This window comes from Solanum verrucosum, unplaced genomic scaffold, assembly GCF_900185275.1.
Source record: "Solanum verrucosum unplaced genomic scaffold, falcon-dt-bn FXZP01000154.1, whole genome shotgun sequence".
Lineage (NCBI taxonomy): Eukaryota > Viridiplantae > Streptophyta > Magnoliopsida > Solanales > Solanaceae > Solanum > Solanum verrucosum.
In genome coordinates, this window is record NW_026020217.1 from 1,765,156 (window position 1) to 1,783,324 (window position 18,169).

The window sequence follows — 18,169 nt, forward strand, 5'->3', positions numbered from 1 at the left end:
GGGTTAGTACCTTGGTTGCCCAGTACGGGGGGTAGTAGGCCCGTATAACTATATCGAGGGGTTTGTACCTTGGTCCCTAGCTCGGGGGGTGGTAGGCCCGGGTAACCACATTGAGGGGTTTGTACCTCTTTCGCCTCTCCAATGGGGTGGTAGGCCTTGGAAATACTATATTGATAGTCACTCGCCACACATGTACTACGCCCCACGAATTATGATTTTTATGTAAGAATCATTATACGTATCATCTCATTAATATGCTATCTATCGGGTATGATTATACATTTTGCCTATGATGTCCATCTATTGTGCATTGCATTGCATCCCATATACTTAGTACATTCAAACGTACTAATGCATACTCTATGCCTACATGATGTCACCATGTAGGAACCGGAGCATCGCTTGACCATCCTCTTCTGCGTGGCTAATACGATTTTCTATCAAGGTTATTGGTGAGTCCTCCATTCCGGGGACGTTGCTTATGATCTCTTGCTATGTATAAGACTTTTCCTTTTTAGTTATGTGTTGACTATGAGGGTGAGCCCAGTAGTTTGTCTTGGCCCCCGCTAAGTAACCATGTTTAGAGGTGGTGTTAGACAAGTTGTGTATTATGCTTGAGCTTGACTCATCTATGGTATTTATGTATCATTCTCTTTTTCTCTTGCTCCCTTAGTCCCGACTTCCCCTTGATTATTCTTATCGCTTATGGTCATTTTAATTTCTTCCGCGACCAAGGATGTGTAATGATATGCTGTGAGGCTTGTTTGGGGTTCCTTCGGGTTCCCCATTCGCCAGTCACGTTTAAGCCCTAGGCTTGGGTCGTGACAAACTTGGTATCATAGCACTAGGTTTATAAATCTTCGGAGTCCAACACACCGTGTTGATTAGAGTCAGATTCATGGTTGTGTTGTGCACCACAACTATGAGTAGGAGGCTATGAGACGTTTTAGGAAATGTTTCCCTTCTCCATGTTCTAAGTCGTGCTGTATAGTTGAATTAAGTTCTTCCCTAACGGTTGTTCTTTGCTATGCTAGATCATGCCTAATACAAGAGGAAGACGAGCCCGCGCACCCGAGGAACAACCGACCAGTGGGGATCTTCGGGATGCCCTTACTTTATTTGCACAAGCTATGGCTAATCAAGCCAACCACGGGGCCCAAGCCCCTCAGGCTCCTACCCCGGCATCTCAGGTGAGAGACTTCGTGCGAATGAATCCCCCCGAATTCTATGGGTCTAAGTTAGATGAAGACCCTCAAGAGTTCATTGATGAAGTCCACAAGATATTAGCTATCATGGGCGTGAGGTCAGAAAATAAGGCGGAGTTGGCGACCTACCAACTAAAAGGAGTGGCCCAAATATGGTACAACCAATGGAAGGAAGAGAAGGGGGCAAACTATATGGTGCCTTGGGAAGAGTTCAAAATGGCTTTCCTTAATCGATTCTTTCCTCTTGAGCTTAGGGAAGCCAAATTGGTGGAGTTCATGAATTTAAAACAACGGTCTATGAGTGTAAGGGAGTATGCCCTCAAGTTTAACCAACTTTCAAGATATGCTCCACACTTGGTTGCCGACTCACGGTCTAGAATGAACAAATTCGTGATGGGTGTGTCCGACCTAGTGAGTGAAGAATGCCGGTCCGCAATGTTGATTAGTGACATGGACTTGTCCCGCTTGATGGTCTATGCCGAACAAATGGAGGAAGAGAAGTTGAGGAAGATGATGGGTCATGAGGCCAAGAGGGCCCGTTTTGAGGGCAAGTTCCAAAGTCGAAGGGGAGGCCGGTTTCATCAAGGCCAAGGGTCTTCTCATGCGCCCCATAGGGGGTTTGCCAATGACGTTCCAAGGGCCCAAGGTGTTGGTGGTATGGGTCATATTGATGTTTGTCCGAAGTGTGGTAAGGGCCATGGTGGCCCGTGCTTGAGAAATACCGGTGCTTGCTACAGTTGTGGGGAAATGGGGCACAAGGCAATGGATTGTCCTCGAAATCGCAACAAGGTTAAGGAGGTCCGTCCACAAGGTGCCAATGCGGTTCCTTTGGGGAGATGGGGCCGACAAGATGGTGCCCCAAGGCACAATCGATTTTATGCTTTGCATGGGAGGCAAGGGGTCGATGAAGTCCCCGACGTCGTTACCGGTATGTTGAAAATCTTTGACTTTGATGTCTATGCATTAATTGATCCGGGTGCCTCTCTTTCTTTTGTCACCCCCTTTGTTGCCAAAAAGTTTCATGTTGAGCCCGACTGGTTGCGTGAGTCATATAAGGTGTCTACTCCTATTGGTGCATATATTGTTGCTAGGAAGGTCTATAGAAATTGTCCTATTTTCATCTTGCATAAAATATTGCCTTGTGATCTTGTTGAGTTGAACATGGTCGATTTTGATGTTGTTCTTGGGATGGATTGGTTGCATGCATACTATGCTTCCATTGATTGTAGAACCCGTAGGGTCAAGTTCCAATTCCTAAGTGAACCCATTCTTGAGTGGGAGAGCCAAAATGTGGTAGTCAAGGGTAGGTTCATCTCTTGCATTAAAGCCCGTAAGTTGATCTCTAAGGGGTGTCTCTATCACCTTGTGAGGGTTAGGGATGTGGAGTCTAAAACCCTTCTTATAGAGTCAGTTCTGGTCGTAAATGAATTCCTTGATGTCTTTCCTAATGACCTTCCCGGTGTTCCTCCCAAAAGGGAAATAGATTTTGGCATAGACCTCCTCCCCGATACTCAACCCATTTCTATTCCCCCTTACCGTATGGCCCCGGCGGAGTTAAAGGAGTTGAAGGAACAATTGAGGGACTTGTTGGAGAAGGGTTTTATTAGGCCTAGCCAATCACGATGGGGTGCACCGGTGTTGTTTGTGAAGAAGAAAGATGGGTCCCTTAGGATGTGTATTGATTACCGGCAACTCAATAGGGTCACCGTCAAGAATAAATATCCTCTTCCTAGGATTGATGACTTGTTCGACCAATTGCAAGGGACTAGCCATTCTCTAAGATTGATCTTCGGTCCGGGTATCATCAAGTGAAGGTGAGGGAGTGTGACATTCCCAAGACAGCCTTCCGGACTAGGTATGGGCCTTATGAATTTGTGGTCATGTCCTTTGGGTTGACCAATGCACCGTCTATCTTCATGGACCTAATGAATAGGGTCTTTAAACCCTACCTTGATTCCTTTGTTGTGGTCTTCATTGATGATATTTTAATCTATTCGCATAGCGAGGAAGAACATATGGGTCACTTAAGGGTTGTGTTGCAAAGATTGAGAGAGGAGAAGTTGTATGCCAAGTATGAAAAGTGTGAATTTTGGTTGAGGGAGGTTGCCTTCCTAGGTCATGTGGTGTCGGGGGATGGTATTAAGGTGGACCCTAAGAAGACCGATGTGATTAGAAATTGGCCTAGGCCATTGACCCCGTCAGATATTAGGAGCTTTTTGGGCTTAGCGGGTTACTACCGGAGATTTGTGAATGGGTTTTCTTCTATTGCTTCTCCCATGACTAAGTTGACACAAAAGAAGGCTAAGTTTGAGTGGACCGACGAGTGCGAAAGGAGTTTTCAAACCTTGAAAGATAAACTTGTGTCCGCTCCTATATTGTCACTACCGGATGGGCTTGAGGGATTTGTTGTGTATTGTGATGCTTCTAGAGTTGGCTTGGGTTGTGTCCTAATGCAAAATGGTAAGGTGATAGCCTATGCTTCTAGACAACTCAAAGTGCATGAAAAGAACTATCCTACGCATGATCTTGAATTAGCCGCGGTGGTGTTTGCTTTAAAGATTTGGCGTCATTACTTGTATGGGGTACATGTTGATGTGTTCACCGATCATAAGAGCCTCCAATATGTCTTCACCCAAAAAGATCTCAACTTGAGACAAAGAAGGTGGCTAGAATTTCTTAAAGATTATGATATGAGTGTGCATTATCATCCCGATAAAGCTAATGTGGTGGCGGATGCTTTGAGTAGGGTGTCTATGGGTAGCCTAGCTCATGTTGATATTGGTGATAGGGAAATGGCTAGGGAGGTGCATCGGTTGGCTAGGTTGGGGGTTAGGTTGGAAGAGGTTGGTAATGGTGGTATGGTCGTTGTTGATGGTGCTAGGTCTTCCTTGGTTGATGAGGTGATAGCAAAACAAGATCTTGACTCTTCCTTGTTAGAATTGAAGGCCTTGGTGAAAGAGGGCAAGGTGGAAGTTTTCTCCCAAGGGGGAGATGGTGCCCTTAGGTACCAAGGTAGGTTGTGTGTGCCTTGTGTTGATGGTTTGAGGGAGAAAATTCTTGAGGAGGTTCATAATTCTTCCTACTCCATCCACCCCGGTTCCACCAAAATGTATAGAGATTTGAGGGATGTGTATTGGTGGGGAGGCATGAAGAAAGACATTGCCAAATTCGTCTCCGGTTGTCATAGTTGTCAACAAGTCAAGGCCGAACATCAAAGGCCGGGTGGTCTAACCCAAGACATAGAGATTCCTACTTGGAAGTGGGAAGAAATTAATATGGATTTTGTAGTTGGTTTACCAAAGACTAGAAAAGGTTTTGATTCTATTTGGGTGGTGGTTGATAGGATGACAAAATCGGCTCATTTTCTACCGGTAAAGACAACATATGGGACGGAAGATTATGCAAGGTTATATATTCATGACTTGGTAAGGTTGCATGGGATTCCTCTATCCATCATATCGGACTGTGGTACTCAATTTACTTCACACTTTTGGAAGTCCTTTCAAAGGGGTCTAGGTACAAGAGTTAAGCTTACTACGGTCTTTCACCCGCAAACGGATGGACAAGCCGAAAGGACTATCCAAACATTTGAGGATATGCTTAGGGCTTGTGTATTAGAGCTTAAGGGTAGTTGGGATGATCATCTTCCATTGATTGAGCTTGCCTATAACAATAGTTATCATTCTAGCATCGGTATGGCTCCTTTTGAGGCTCTCTATGGGAGGCGTTGTAGATCACCGGTTGGGTGGTTTGAGGTTGGTGAGGTGGCCTTGTTAGGACCAGATCTAGTTATGGAGGCTCTTGAGAAGGTTAGGATGATTAGAGAAAGGTTGAAGATGGCCCAAAGTCGCCAAAAGTCCTATGCCGATGTGAGGAGAAGGGCTCTTGAATTCCGAGTTGGTGATTGGGTCTATTTGAAGGTGTCACCCATGAAGGGTGTGGTTCGTTTTGGTAAGAAGGGCAAGTTGAGCCCAAGATACGTGGGTCCTTATAAGGTGATGAGGAGAATTAGCAAGGTAGCTTATGAGTTGGAATTGCCTAGCGAAATGGATTTGGTTCATCCGGTATTTCATGTGTCTATGTTGAGGAAGTGTGTGGGGGATCCGAATGCCATTGTGCCTCTTGATGTTGTGGGTGTTGTTGAAGATAATTTGACCTATGAAGAGGTTCCAATCCAGATTTTAGATAGACAAGTGAAGAGGTTGAGAAACAAACATGTGGCTTCCGTTAAAGTCCTTTGGAGAAATCAACAAGTTGAAAGTGCTACTTGGGAGGCCGAAGCGGACATGCAAAGGCGATATCCTTATCTTTTCCACTCCACTCAAGCCTAAGGTATTGATCTAAGCCCTTTATAAAATCTCAGGTCTTAAGTTCAGCCCCCATGTCATTGCATACATTCATGTTTAAGTTGACAAGTTAAACATGAATGTCATTTCATTGTGGTTTTACAACTATGTTGAGGTTTTTGAAATAAGGTGTAAGTGCATGGTTGCATCCTTATGTGGGCTGAAATTGCCATGTTTGTGTCTCTCATGTACGTTTCTTTAACATTCAGGGACGAATGTTCCCAAGGGGGAGATATTGAAACGACCCCAAAAAATGTCCGAAAATGTGCTTCGAAAACACCTATAATTGTAATTTCCATATATCTCAAAATTTGTGCATGATTTCAGAAATTCGACTTCATATTCTTATTCATGGGGTCAAATTGAGTGAGGGATGGGTCTAACCCGAATTTTAGAGCAACCGTATCAAAATTCGAAAATCGCAAAGAATGCGATTTGGAGGGTCAACTTTAAAGGGGCATATCTCTTAGCACACAAGGAACTGGAAGGGCCACAAACTATTAAATTAAAGCTCTTTGAGTTAGCTTTCCAACGCACTTGGTTTCACCTCATTCTGAGTTAGGATGAGGGAGTTATGACCATTTTCGTAAAACTTGTCTGTGCAAATTTGCAATTTCCAGTGAGCTATTTTTTTTTTTTTGAGGCTAAGTGTTGGGGACGTTTTTTATAAAAAGAGGATATGTCTCATACTTAGTCATTTTTAACTTCAAAAACACTCTCTAAGCCCTCTCCAAAATTCCACCAAGATCCTCAACCAAATTCAAACATCTCAAGCTCTAATTCCGGATTCAAGACTCAATCTCAAGCTTCAATTCTCCATTCCAATCTTCATCAAGGATTCTCCAAAGTTGAGGTATGTGGGTTTGATTGTGGAAACCTTCCTTTTCACAAGTCCAACCATTTATCCTCTATTTCTACTTCAAGTTTATGGGTCCTTATGGTTATTTATAAACTCTTGAAGTATGGAATTACTACTACACACCCTATTATGGTCTATTTTGCATATTATCATGAAATGGAATTATTATGTGATGTTTATGGTTTTCATGCTTCCACGATCAAATTACAAAGGTTGATATATATATATATATGTTGTTGGTGGGCTGATTTATATGGATTTTGGAATTGGTTGGACTTAGTACTCTTGAAATACATGATTTTATTTACATGAACAGTAGCCCACCATGTGTTTGATAAAATGCTCATTTATAGAATTCTTAGGAAATGGAAGGTCCAATGTATGTCCTATGAGTCGGATGGTTATATAATTACTGAAATAATGATGAAATGGACACATGTATATGATTTTCTCTATATAAGTGTTGTGAGTCGACCAAGCCTAGCTCGGGGGGTTGTAGGCCCGGGTAACCACATCGAGGGTTTGGTACCTTGGTTGCCCAGTACGGGAGGTAGTAGGCCCGTATAACCATATCGAGGGGTTTGTACCTTGGTCCCTAGCTCGGGGGGTGGTAGGCCCGGGTAACCACATTGAGGGGTTTGTACCTCTTTCGCCTCTCAAATGGGGTGGTAGACCTTGGAAATACTATATTGATGGTCACTCGCCACACATGTACTACGCCCCACTAAATATGATTTTTATGTAAGCATCATTATACATATCATCTCATTAATATGTTATCTATCGGGTATGATTATGCATTTTGCCTATGATGTCCATCTATTGTGCATTGCATTGCATCCCATATACTTAGTACATTCAAACGTACTAATGCATACTCTATGCCTACATGATGTCACCATGTAGGAACCGGAGCATCGCTTGACCATCATCCTCCGCGTGGCTAATACGATTTTCTATCGAGGTTATTGGTGAGTCCTCCATTCCGAGGACGTTGCTTATGATCTCTTGCTATGTATAAGACTTTTCCTTTTTAGTTATGTGTTGACTATGAGGGTGAGCCCGGTAGTTTGTCTTGGCCCCGCTAAGTAACCATGTTTAGAGGTGGTGTTAGACAAGTTGTGTATTATGCTTGAGTTGACTCATCTATGGTATTTATGTATCATTCTCTTTTTCTCTTGCTCCATTAGTCCCGACTTCCCCTTGATTATGCTTATCGCTTATGGTCATTTTAATTTCTTCCGCGACCAAGGATGTGTAATGATATGCTATGAGGCTTGTTTGGGGTTCCTTCGGGTTCCCCATTCGCCGGTCACGTCTAGGCCCTAGGCTTGGGTCGTGACAAGTAACCCTCTCGTTTGACTCCATTGGGACTTTCCTTTGCATTTTTATTGAGCCATGGAGGCTCATTTTTCTTTCTTATCGAGTCTGTCTCATCGAAATGGGAAGCAAGTGTATGGAGTTTGAAAATGGAAGCAAATATGTGAAAGGGAAGCTAATATACAGGTGTTGGAGGCTAAAACTAGGACGTTACATAGCTTGCATACAGGTAATATACCAGGAAAGCAACATATATACACCGGTATACATTGGAGATACAAGCAGAAATTGGGGCAAAGCCCAAATCAGCAGTAGTAAGGCCCAAGTTGTTGATCCAGGCGAACAGGAAATCAGACTTGGACCCAAAAATGTGTTCTTTACATATTTAAATATACAATTGTTATTTGTTTTAATGTAAAATTTAGCTTTCTTTAACTTAATTAAATTCATGTTTCTTTGTGTTGATTTCTTTTCTTAAAATAAATTACCTTTTTCATTGAATCTTATCTCTTTTCCAAAAAATATTCCAAGTGACTAAGTTATGGTCTTAAAATGTCTAAAAACAAAAATTTCCTTTTCATTTATTTAATCTACATTTTTTCTTAAACTAGCCGAATAATATAAATTATCGGATAACCGTACGTTAGCGGTCACTTTGAGTGTTAACACCTTTTGAAGTGAAAATATGAACCTTTTACCTTTTTTCTCTAAATTTTTAAGACTTAATCTGTTAAAGTCTTTTACATTGAGTTTTCATAATTTCTTTAAAAAAATTAAGTGGCGAATAAAGAAATTAGGAATCAATGCAACTCTTACTCTCTGAAAGAGAAATACATGCAACTTCATCAAATAGGTTTACCCATATTTTCCAATCATCAAAGAATTTCAACAAATGCATTCAAGTGCCCTCAGATCAATAAAGATTTCATGCTCTCACAAAGAAAATCAATCACGAAGTTAGGAATCAATACAATTGTTACTCTGAAAGATAAATATATGCAACTTCATCTCATAGGTTTACCCATATTTTCAATCATCACTGAATCTTGTTCATGCAAGATCTCAAAGGTCTTTTTAGGCTTATAATAGGGCTGAGGGTAAATGTATGGTTAATCTAGCTTAGGGACTTTACCTTTTTAAAAGCATTGTTGTACTCATCTTCACCTCTTCTCAAGTTCTTTTCATTCTTCTCACTTGGATACTCAAACTTCAATTTCTTTCAATTTATTGGACACCCCCTTTATTTCATCACACTTTCTTTGTTATTTCAAATTTCAAACTTTTTCTCATTCTCTTTTTTTTATAAGGAGGAAACCAAAGTAAATTCATGCACCAAAACACAATCGGTAAGGAAACTTTCAACTCAACTTTGTATTAGTGGATTCTTATGACTTTAATTTATATCCAAAGCACTTTCCATATATAGGAATTGATCTTAACACCTTTACAGAATTAAGAATCACCCAATTCGATCCTATAAGCGTACACAGAAAGAATTGGATTTTTGCCTAGAAATTTTTGAGATGTTACACCATAGTGGATGCTACACAACTCAGGCAAATTCACTATCAGTAGTGCATGGAAAATTATCAGACAATCAGGAAATGTGCAGGAGGTCTATAAGTTTATATGGAAAAAAAAAGGTATTCCTTTAAAGGTTTTCTTTTTTCTTATGGAGATTGTGGAAAAAGGGTTACTAATTGGGGATTTTCATGCAAGGACAGGTTTGATAGTTCCGTACATGAGTCATATGAACATCTTTTTATTACATGCCCTAAACCTTCTACAACTTATCAATTTATAGATATCCTTGCTTGAGAAATTTACCTAGCAGTTGTTTATAACACGATTCATGAGGTACCAATCGAAGGAAGAACAATAATAACCATAGATAATAACCAGACATCTAATCTTCTGATTATAAAATATCATGACTTGTTTGAGACTTTTGTACATATGTGTTCTACTAATAAAATGATCATTTTGGCTTATTCAATTTTATTTTATTTTTGAAAAAAAAGGTAAACTATAGGGATAAGACATAAGTATCCCCTAAATTATGATTGAAATCTCAACGACACACCTTAACTTAACTCGGGTCCTATGACTCCCCCTCCCCCTCCCCTCAACTCAATTTTTCTATATTTTTGTGCATTTTTGTGATGATGTGACACCTTGAACCAGGTAAAGTTGGAAGCGTATATTACATGCGCTACCACGTGTATATATATATATATTACCTTAAAAGCATGAACTGCTAACTTGAATGTTAAATTACTGTAATATCCGTAATTTAGGTTGTGACTTTTCCAATGAGTTGTGACTTTTTTCAAAGGGTTGTGATTTTTTGATGAGTTGTGACTTTTCCAAAGAGTTATGACTTTTCCAAAGAGTTGTGACTTTTCCAAAGGGTTATGACTTCTCGAAATGGTCATGACTTTTCAGATAAGACACATAAAATATTTGTTCATACTACCCTTTGTTGACTATAAATAGAGGGGCTTCCTCTCATTTTTCAACCACATATTTTTTAAATCTTCTACCCTTCTTCTTCTTGCATTTTAAAAAAATTTCGTATGATTTATTGTCGTTGAGTGACTTCGAAATTTAGCGGCATATCAAGTACCACTATTCTGATTAAGTAAGTCATTCTATCCTTAGAGGGTATATTTCTTAACCTCGAGTACTTAAGGAAAATAATTCTGATGACACAATAATTATTTTTTTCATTAGTGTATACATTATTATGTAATGTTCCAATATATGAAGTTAACATTATGTGGTCTAAATTCATTTGTTTTTGTTAAAAAATTCTCTTGTGATGTAGATAATGCTTCTGAATATCTTTTTCCAGCATTATTAAACTTCTCAGGAGTTAGAGAATTGTCACGGTTTGTTTTTTTGATGATCAAGACAAAATAATGACTTTATTTATCAATGCTTCTTATGTGATTTAGATTGTCAGAAAATTTTCATCAAAATAGTTATTACTATATAAACATTGACCTTTTGTTTTACTAATTTTACTATTTCTTAATATTTCAGTATTTTCAATGAAGAAAAGTTCATATGACTTGTAATAACGTCAGTTGAAATTTGAATTATTTTAATTTTATTATTTATTTAATAGCTAATTTTTATGAGATAAATATTTTTTATATATATATATATATATATATATATATATATATATATATTTGGGTAGGTATTTATATGTCACGAATGTATTATCAAGTTAACAAGATCTTTTAACTTCAAAATATATTATTTTAAAATGTTCCAAGTTCTTTTAAGAAAAAACTCACATCAAATGTGAAAATATGTGAATATATATGAATCATTTAAAATTTATCATTAACAAAATAAATTTTATATTTTGTAGTAATGAATAAACATTTTCATTTTGTCCCTACGCTAAAGTAAAATCTAATAACTATAAAAAAAATAGTAACATTAATTAATAAGTCATATTTATTTATGTAAGTATAAAAGTTATTAGTAATTCATCTATTGCACATTAATTCTTTAGTAATATCATTATAAATTCTCTTAGTTATTACTACTTATTGTTAATTATTGCAAACATTATTCACACTCTTTTACATTCTTTAGTTATAATATTATGAATTCTCATAGTTATTACATTAATTATTTATATCTTTCATCTTTCTTTATATTAACTTTTTATCAATAATTTTTCGTATTACTATACCACCCCTCTCTCTCTCTCTCTCTCTCTCTCTCTCTCTATATATATATATATAGGTGTGTGTGTGTGTGTGTGTGCATGTGCGTGTGCGTGTGCGTGTGCGTGTGCGTGTGCGTGTGTGTGTGCAAGAAAATACACAACAAATGTCAGCTTTAAGGTAATATTAGTGAGATACGAATAATTACATGATTTAACCTCATCAAATTGAAATAAATAGATACATTATTGCATTTAACTAATAAAAATTTTCATTGACCACCTTCATAGGTTCGCGTGAATAAGAGATATATATGACGATCTACACTGAACTTTCACAAAGGAATCTGCAATATTATTTTGAGCAAAACTTATTATTCAAATCTTCACTTAAATTTTCTGAATTTATAATCACATGCAATGCACATGTCGAAAAACTAGTATATATATATATATATAATTTTTTTCCTTATATTTAAACTTTTTTTAACTACATTCATTGTTTTTACTCTCTTTTGTTTCATTTGATTTTTTTATTATTCTTTTTGTTTTCTTTGTCTTTCCTTTTGATTTGATTTCAAATTTAATATTAAATGTCTTGTATTAAAAATAAGTTAATTTCATATGGATATCAAAATAAGTGAAGAAAATCAAATAAAAAAATAATAAAAAAGTTAAATCATTAAAATTAAAGAACACTTTTTAAAAATAAAATAAAATAATAAAATACATGTAAATTTTTTAACAAAAAAATGAAAGTGAAAAGATACAAAATTAATAAAAGGTTAAAAAAAACTTAAAGTGAGGAGGGAAATAAGTAGTTTACAAAAAATAAATGAAAATAATTAAATTTATATAAGTTTAATGTCAATAAATATGAGGACTAACTAATTGTAAATAGACCAATTAGAAAAGGACATGTGTCCAATTTTTTCGTTGTTCGCTTGCTTTCATGAGGGTCGTACACTCTCTATGTCATGTAAGCATTTAGGGTATATTTGTTTCATTTTAAAATAGTTTACGGGAGTAAAAGGCAGTAGCGGAGCCAAAAATTGTACAAGTACATTTTTTTTTGGATTAATAAGTGTACTAAATTTTTTAAAATTAAACTAAGTACTATTAATACTTCCTCCACGTTTCAAAAAGAATGGTCTAGTTTGACTAGGCAGGAAGTTTAAGAAAATAAAGAAGACTTTTGAATCTTGTGGTCCTAAATTAAAGTTATGTCAAATGTAAAAAATTGTCATTTAATCTTGTGGCTTTAAACATGTCACGTGGAAAGTTGAAATTAAAATGTTACCAAAAAAAGAAAGAGGTCGTTCTTTTTTAAACTGACTAAAAGGGAAATGAGATCATTCTTTTTGAAACGCATGGAGTAATTAATATTTTTATGAACAAATGTATTCAAATTTGTAAAATCAAACTGCATAATATTTAACTTTTAAGGTTCATGTTTAATTTAATACAAGTGAATGAACATAGGAAAAAAAATAAGAGAGAGGTCAAAATGCAACTTAGAATGAGATCACTTTTACGGTTCAAGCTCCATCAACCTTCGATGGCGACAACATTAACAACAAGATATGAAAAATAAAGAGTAGAATCAAGCGAGTTGATTTTAAAGAAAATTATATATGGAGCTTTTTCGCTTTATAGAAATTATTTAGGGTTCTACTTATTAACTTTAAATTAAATCATTACTTTAATTTTATTTTAAAAAAAAAAAAAAGAATCAAAAGTCAAATTGAATAAAAATCCAATAGGCTGCTAAACTTATTTTTCCCCTTAGATTCTAAAATTGTAGGTCTCTTATTAAGAATTATTTTAATAACTAATATTAATTTTGAATTATTTAAAAAATAACAAAAGCTCCTTTTAAATTGGAAAAAAAATAGACTTAAAGCGAATAAAAAGGCTAAAAAAAGCTAAGATTCAAACGGGCAAACACACTTAACCTTGGCTTCTTCAAGGAGCCTAAATCTCCGGGCAATAAGGTGTCCAAAATATGATATTTAAGCATTTCACGTATTATTTTACTAGCATTTACAGTATAATTTTCTGATGAAGGGTGTTCGCTTGGTCAGCCTAAGTATACTCTAGCTCCGCTTCTTGTAATAGGACCCTGATTAAGTTTTAATTTTAATGTGCAGCCTAAAATTAAAATTAAAATTTTTAATGTTCAGCCTAAGTATGTCGTTGAGATTCGATCATAATTTAAGGGGTTACTTATGTCTTAATCCAAAAAAATAACTTCTATCGCATGTTTGTCATAAAATTTAATTAGTAAATAAATCACATATATTTAATTGAATTTTGATTGTCCATATTCATATTCATAAGTTCAGATAGTATCCAACCATGCATGTAATAAGATGACCAATTGATTAATCAAATAAACTTAAGCGCTAATTTTCTTATGTATAATTATTTACTCAGATCTTTATATCAATAATGTGATTATACGAAATTACTTATTACATAACTCCGCATGCACGTGCATTACTACTTAAAATATTCTTTTCACAATATTCTCTTCGTCTCTTATTAGTTTATCATTTTCTATTTCGTACGGTGCTTAGGAAATAATAAATAAAAAGATGATTTTACTAGTTTACCCCTTAAAAATTTTTTGGGAATTTTACAAATAAATGTGAACACTTTCAAAAAGAATTAATTGCAAGAATAATATAGAAAAAAATTAATTAATATATTTTTTAATTTAGTAAGGTGATCAACTAATATGAGACAATTATATTTAGGACCCGTTTGGCCCCAAGAATACTTGGGAAAAACTTAAGAAGTGGTGTTTGGTCATATAACTTCGCAAATATATTTGGGAATTTTAAGAAATTCAAAAATTACCCCAAACATTTATGTTTTATAAAAAAAAATACTCATTATTTATTAATTACAACTAATATTTGTTACTACCTCCTCCGAAAAAGTTTGAGTTATAATTTGAGTGACAAAATTGAGAAAAAAGAACAATTAGTGTTTAATGAGTTATAATTATAACTGAATCAGTGACAAGTTTGAGTATACAATTAATGTATTGTATTGCCTATGTTTTTTTTTTTTTGGAACCCCAGGATAACCCGCAGCCGCTACAACCTCTGCCCTTCGGGTGATCACTCTGTGGTGAGCACTTTGTGCGCACTGGGTAGGGGTGTACAAAACTGAACCGAAAACCAAACCAAACCGCAAACTGAGTCAACCCGGAAAAAAGAAACCCGACTAGTGATTTGGTTTGACTTGGTTTGGTTTTGAAAAAAAAACCGACTATATTTGGGTTGGTTTGGTTTAACTAAAAAAAACCAACCCGAGACCAAACCAACCCGAATTTATATATATAATTTTAAAATTTTATTTTATACATAAAAATATTTACTTTGATATAATTTTTAAATATTTCTTATATTTTTCCATAGTTTTTATCTTTTAATATATTATTTCAAGTTTAAAACTTAGAATTATGAATGGGTCAATAAAGATTATAGTCCACAGATGTTGGTAATTATAATAAAGCTTAAATCAAAATCAAACTAATACTAATGCAAAAAGAAAATCAATTCAACATTAAGAATGACAATAATATTGAATATTTGTTCTTTAGTTTTACATTGGTTTAGACAATTAAAATACATAATCTAATTTTAATTTTCTTTAATATTTAGTCATGTAACTAATACTTATTAAACTTAATTTTAGCATGATTTAGTACATTTAAATTATGATCATTTTCATTATGACTTGTTAATTTGCAATATTTTTTTCACGCGATTTCATTATTATTATTTTTGTTGGATATTTTAGTGTCATTAATCATATCATATTGTGTTATATTTTTAAGAAACATCTTAGATAATTGTATTTTGGTAGGACTAAAGAAATATTTGAAGTACAAGTAAATTATATGTTTGCATGAATACTTTACCGAAAAATCAAAAAATCCGAAAAAACCTGAGGTTGAAAAACCCGAGTTTTATTGGTTTGGTTTGGTTTATAAATTTAAAATCCGACATAAATGGTTTGGTTTGATATTTGAAAAACCCGAGCCAACCCGGCCATGTACACCCCTAGCACTGGGTAAACCCCCACTGTGTAATAGCCTGCAAACCACACAGGGGAAGTAAATTGCACTAGGCAAGCCCTATGCAACAAGCTCGACTCAGAAGGCATTGAAGGGGGATCGATCTCGGATCTTGCCTACGTTGTTATTTTGTTATTGTTGATCGTTATCAATTATATTATAAGGTTATTTTTTAACGGAACATATGCATTATAAAATGATAATACAAATTTATGGGTATTTTAATAGTTTGTAGAACTTATGAGTATAAATCATCTTTTCTGAAATAGTCAAATATTCTTGAAAAAATTTGGGGCCAAACATATGGTGTAATTTCACCAAAAACTTGGTTCAAATATTATTTACCAAAAATATTTGTAAACTTAGAATTAAACGCTAGCTTAATATAATGATCAACCAATATGGTTGGGGAGTATCAGCTACTCCCTTACTAGAAGTGTCTCCACTGATGTGCCCACCCACTACTAGTCATGAATATCACCCGTGCAGTATCATAAAATTTATTTATTTTTAACAATATAGTATATAATAAGAAGAAGAAACATGCAACCTATTTACTGAGTCGGGTAGCAGATGAATGATATTAAAACATCTATTTAGTTTTTAAATTTATCAAAAAACTATGGAGAAAAGAGCCTTTTGTTAAATTTTGAAAATTTAAATTCAATCGTGGTGCGGTAGATAAGGTTTTCCCTTTTTTAAGTAAAGGTTCCGGGTTCATTTGTAACCTTATTTTATAATCAAAAAGGGAAATGGATGAACATGGCTTCACCATTAATTTTTGAACGAATTCATTGTCTCACAATCATTATGAACCCATAATGATCTCACCCACTTTTAATTAAAGTAATAGTTAAATTATTTAACAAGCAATACTGGCAAGAGAAGAAAAAAAAAAGTCGTCGTTTGTAGAAATTGGGCATAACTTCATTTTCATGAACAGTTGGTCATCAATGACAAGTCAGCTGTTATACACAAGTAAAGCTTTTATTAATAATTACAATTGCAATTGCAATGCTGACTGTATTAAATATGTAGTGTAAAACGAGAGTAGCAATAAACCTCTCATTGAAGAAGCACCAACTAAACCCACATCGTCTCTCATCAATGCTACAATCACATTTTGTGCAACCTTGCAAAAAAACGAAACGCCTCTTGTTTGACCAAAAATGGGGGGAATTTGCTTTGTGGTTTTGCTCCTTCAAATCATAGTTACTGAAGTTGTTGGTGCTGGTGTTGGTGTTGGTGTTGGTGTTGGTGTTGGTGTTGGCGTTGGTGTTGGACCTGGAGGTGTTTGGTTTGGTGGAGGGATCAACAGCCCAAGCCCAGGTGTTGTCCCAAGTCAAAATTCGGCTTACACTGCTCTTCAAGCATGGAAATCTGCAATCACTGATGATCCAATGGGGATTTTGAAGAATTGGGTGGGTCCAAATGTGTGTACTTACAGAGGAATTTTCTGCACAAACTCTCAAGATTACATGGGCAACCCAACAGACCCAGTTGTTACAGGTATAGATCTCAATCATGCAAATCTTCAAGGCACTGTTGTTAAAGAACTGTCTTACTTAACAGATATTTCTCTCATTCACCTCAATACCAACAGATTTTCAGGTATAATTCCACAAACATTCAGAGATCTGTCTTCACTCGTTGAACTAGACCTTAGTAACAACCATTTCTCTGGTCCATTCCCTACTACAGTACTATTCATCCCAAATCTTCTTTATTTAGATCTCAGATTCAACAGTTTCACAGGGCCAATTCCTGAGGATCTGTTCAACAGAAAACTTGATGCTATTTTTCTTAATAATAACCAGTTTGATGGTGAACTACCTCAGAGTTTAGGGAATTCCCCTGCTTCAGTGATTAATTTTGCTAATAATAAGTTTAGTGGGAACATTCCTTTTAGTTTAGGGTACATGGGTCCGAGAATTAAGGAGATTTTGTTCTTAAACAACGACTTAAATGGTTGTATACCAGAAGGCGTGGGGTTGTGGACGGATTTGCAAGTTCTAGATGTGAGTTTCAATTCACTAATGGGGCATTTGCCTGATACCCTTTCTTGTTTGAGTGGCATTGAGGTTCTCAACTTGGGACATAACAAGTTATCTGGAGATTTACCAGACTTGGTTTGTTCACTAAGAAACCTTGTGAATTTGACTCTTGCTTACAATTTCTTCTCTGAGTTGAGCCAGGATTGTGACAAACTTCCTTTGAAAAATGTGGGTATTGATTTCTCATTGAACTGTATTCCAGGAAGACAAATGCAAAGGCCTCAACCTGAATGCTCTGTCATTCCAGGTGGAAGTCTCAGTTGCCTTAGAGTACCTGCAGTAAAGCCTCTTGTTTGTGGATGAAAAAACTGCTATTGCCAGACATAGTCGGACTCCAACTTGGGTACCAAACACCCGGTGAAAAACCAAAAAAAAAATAAAAAATAATAATAAAAAAAAAATTACTACTACTACTATTTTATTTATTTTTGAGTGACAACAATTGAGCACTATCATCAATGCACACGCAAGTTATGACTTGTACCTTTCAAATTTATTTATCTTCCTTATTTCTTTATGTTGCATTATGAATTGTAAATACTAGTATTAAATTAGGACACTTATGGGTTTCACCCACCTCTAGTAATCATAATTCCTCATCAGTAGTCGG

At 35.7% G+C, this 18,169-nt stretch overlaps 2 protein-coding genes across 3 annotated transcripts in view; one reads left to right on the forward strand and one right to left on the reverse strand.

The window, feature by feature from the left end:
* Window positions 1-18,169, reverse strand: part of LOC125830831 (40S ribosomal protein S9-2) — a 396,173-nt gene that overhangs the window by 128,099 nt on the left and 249,905 nt on the right. The window lies entirely within an intron of this gene.
* On the forward strand, window positions 16,511-17,867 carry LOC125830826 (leucine-rich repeat extensin-like protein 4). Its single transcript, XM_049510001.1, has one exon. It carries the CDS (start codon window positions 16,675-16,677, stop codon window positions 17,860-17,862), a length of 1,188 nt encoding a protein of 395 aa, XP_049365958.1. The 5' UTR covers window positions 16,511-16,674; the 3' UTR covers window positions 17,863-17,867.

Bases quoted from the DNA above. Each gene is read 5' to 3' on its own strand.
- LOC125830826 (XM_049510001.1), top strand. From the start codon at position 16,675: ATGGGGGGAATTTGCTTTGTGGTTTTGCTCCTTCAAATCATAGTTACT.